Raw genomic sequence first — 2,500 nt, forward strand, 5'->3', positions numbered from 1 at the left:
ACTTAACTCTTAGACTGTGAAAAGTTTATTTTCGTTTACCAGATCTTCGGAAATGACTTATTTCTTTATTCGCTTTTATTTACTTAATTTATAGTTCACATATGGCTGATGTTTAGTTCCTACAAAAAAAAAAAAAATACGCCGGAGAAAATTTAATTTTCTGTACAACGTATAATGCTGTATGAAACTCTCAGCTACGGCCCATTAAACTTTGAGCCATGGCCCTGTGGTGGCCTGTGTTGCTGGCACGATTTTGATATAATTGAAAAGGTAGATTTTAAGGCATCTCTTGCTCTTCCTTATAATAAGAACTTAATAAATTTCTAGGCAGGTTAAAGGAAAAAAAAAAAAACGGCTTTCAACATAGTTTTTCAGTACAAACAGTACAATCAAGAATAACTATTAAAAACATACCCGGGTAATAGAGAGAATGTAGGAGTATATGTAATACCTTGCAGTGATTGCAATGAATGTTACGTGGGAGAGAGCGGACGTTCCATTGATAAGAGAAGGGAAGAAAACATGTTGCTGCTTGCAGAAGGGGAAGTTCATTCAGTGCAATTGCGCAACATACATGAGAAAAACCAAGCCATAAAATTTTAAAGGTACAAAGGTTATTTTTGACATGACTTTGAGACAGGTAGTAGAAGGGCGTTAATTTCATTAAACGAGACCTTTGCAGAAATACTGGAATTACAGAAAAATACAGCTATTTGTGAAGAGATATGTAGAAAAGGGAAAATTTCAAACTTTAGGAAATATATGTGCCAATGGACGATGCTGCTTCCTCTCCTGTTTACTTCGCTCAGGTCATTTCTCCAACAAACCACCCAACCAGCATAGAACAAGCAGTTGACAATAGAAACATCCCCCAAGAAGATCAAGAGGAATTCTGGAAAGGACGAAGGCTCAACTGCCTGATCATTCATAATATAAACTAGCTGTTACCTAACCGTTATTGTTTTTTCAAATGTTTGTGTCCTCCTACTTGTCATTTCCTTGAGGTGACCTATCCCATTTAAGTGAACAAGACCACAGTTGACGGTCGAAAGCTTTAATCCTGTACAAGAAATTTATATTCTAAACTACAGAAGGATTGTACTTCATTGTGGATTGTGTCCCCATTTACTTAGAGGTACGACATAGTACCTGGCTTCTGCATATATATATATATATATATATATATATATATATATATTATATATATATATATATATATATATATATATATAATATATATATATATATATACACGCAATGCATTACTACTCTGATGCTATTTCTTTCTCTTCTTAATTAATTTACCCATTTAATTCTCCTTTTCGATAAGTGAGAGACCTATTTTCTCTGATTTTACCTTCACCTCCTCTTATTTCCCGATGAACACTATTCTCTGGAAGCTTGGGTATCAAGTTCGTGGCCCCTTTGATGGGCTTGGTTCCATGTGAATAGGGTTCACCGTCTGAATAATAATAAAATAATAATAATAATAATAATAATAATAATAATAATAATAATAATAATAATAATAATAATAATGTAACTCTTAAAAGTAACCGCGATCTCACTCATTTTTCATTGTTTTCTTTCATTCCAGATGAAATTGTCACCGGAGATTCGAGTTTTTCCCCCTGTGATATTTACTTATCTCCTCGGGCTTTCCTACGGTGAAGGGAACAACTCCATTATCGACAAAAACAACGAATTTTGTGCTTTTGGTCATAATCATGCTTCGTGCGACTTCGGGCATGCCCATGAGGTAAGTGTGGGAATGGTTAAATTATGTTTGCATATATATATATATATATATATATATATATATATATATATATATATATATAAATATATATATGTATGTATGTATGTATATATTATACATACACACACACACACACACACACACACATATATATATATATATATATATATATATATATATATATATATATATATATATATATATATATATATATATATATATATATACATATATATATATATATATATATATATATATATATATATATATATATATATATATATATATATATATATATATATATATATATACACACACACACATATATATATATATATATATATATATATATATATATATATATATATATATATATATATATATATATATATATATATATATATATATATATATATATATATATATATATATATATGTTACTTTTCGTTACCGGACTCACTCAAATGTCATTCCAGGCTACGGTAACCTTAAATACCCTGGACCAGTCGATTCAGGAGATAGACATCCAAAATACCAGAAACCTCAGCTTGAGCGAAAACATCTGTGCCCAGATGATAGTGCTGCATGTTGGCCAGATTTCCATCCTCAGGAGAGAGCACACTCCATGCGATGAGCGACTGGAATTCTCCAGCCTCAACTCGAGTTTTTCCAGAATTCCAAGGCAGTTCAGAAACTTCTACCTGAGAAACTGCAGCATCGCCTTCTTCTCCACGGATGCTC

General features: G+C 31.4%; 1 protein-coding gene across 1 annotated transcript in view; it reads left to right on the top strand.

Moving 5' to 3' along the window:
* LOC135211816 (uncharacterized) overlaps positions 1-2,500 on the top strand; it is a 4,675-nt gene that overhangs the window by 829 nt on the left and 1,346 nt on the right. The window contains exons 2-3 of the mRNA XM_064245026.1: positions 1,598-1,759; positions 2,236-2,500. The exon at positions 2,236-2,500 is cut by the window's right edge and continues 1,346 nt beyond it. Of these exons, the coding sequence (XP_064101096.1) occupies positions 1,598-1,759; positions 2,236-2,500 (427 nt within the window). The remainder of the gene's footprint in view (positions 1-1,597; positions 1,760-2,235) is intronic.

The sequence above is a fragment of the Macrobrachium nipponense genome, chromosome 40, assembly GCF_015104395.2.
Source record: "Macrobrachium nipponense isolate FS-2020 chromosome 40, ASM1510439v2, whole genome shotgun sequence".
Classification (NCBI taxonomy): Eukaryota; Metazoa; Arthropoda; class Malacostraca; order Decapoda; family Palaemonidae; genus Macrobrachium; species Macrobrachium nipponense.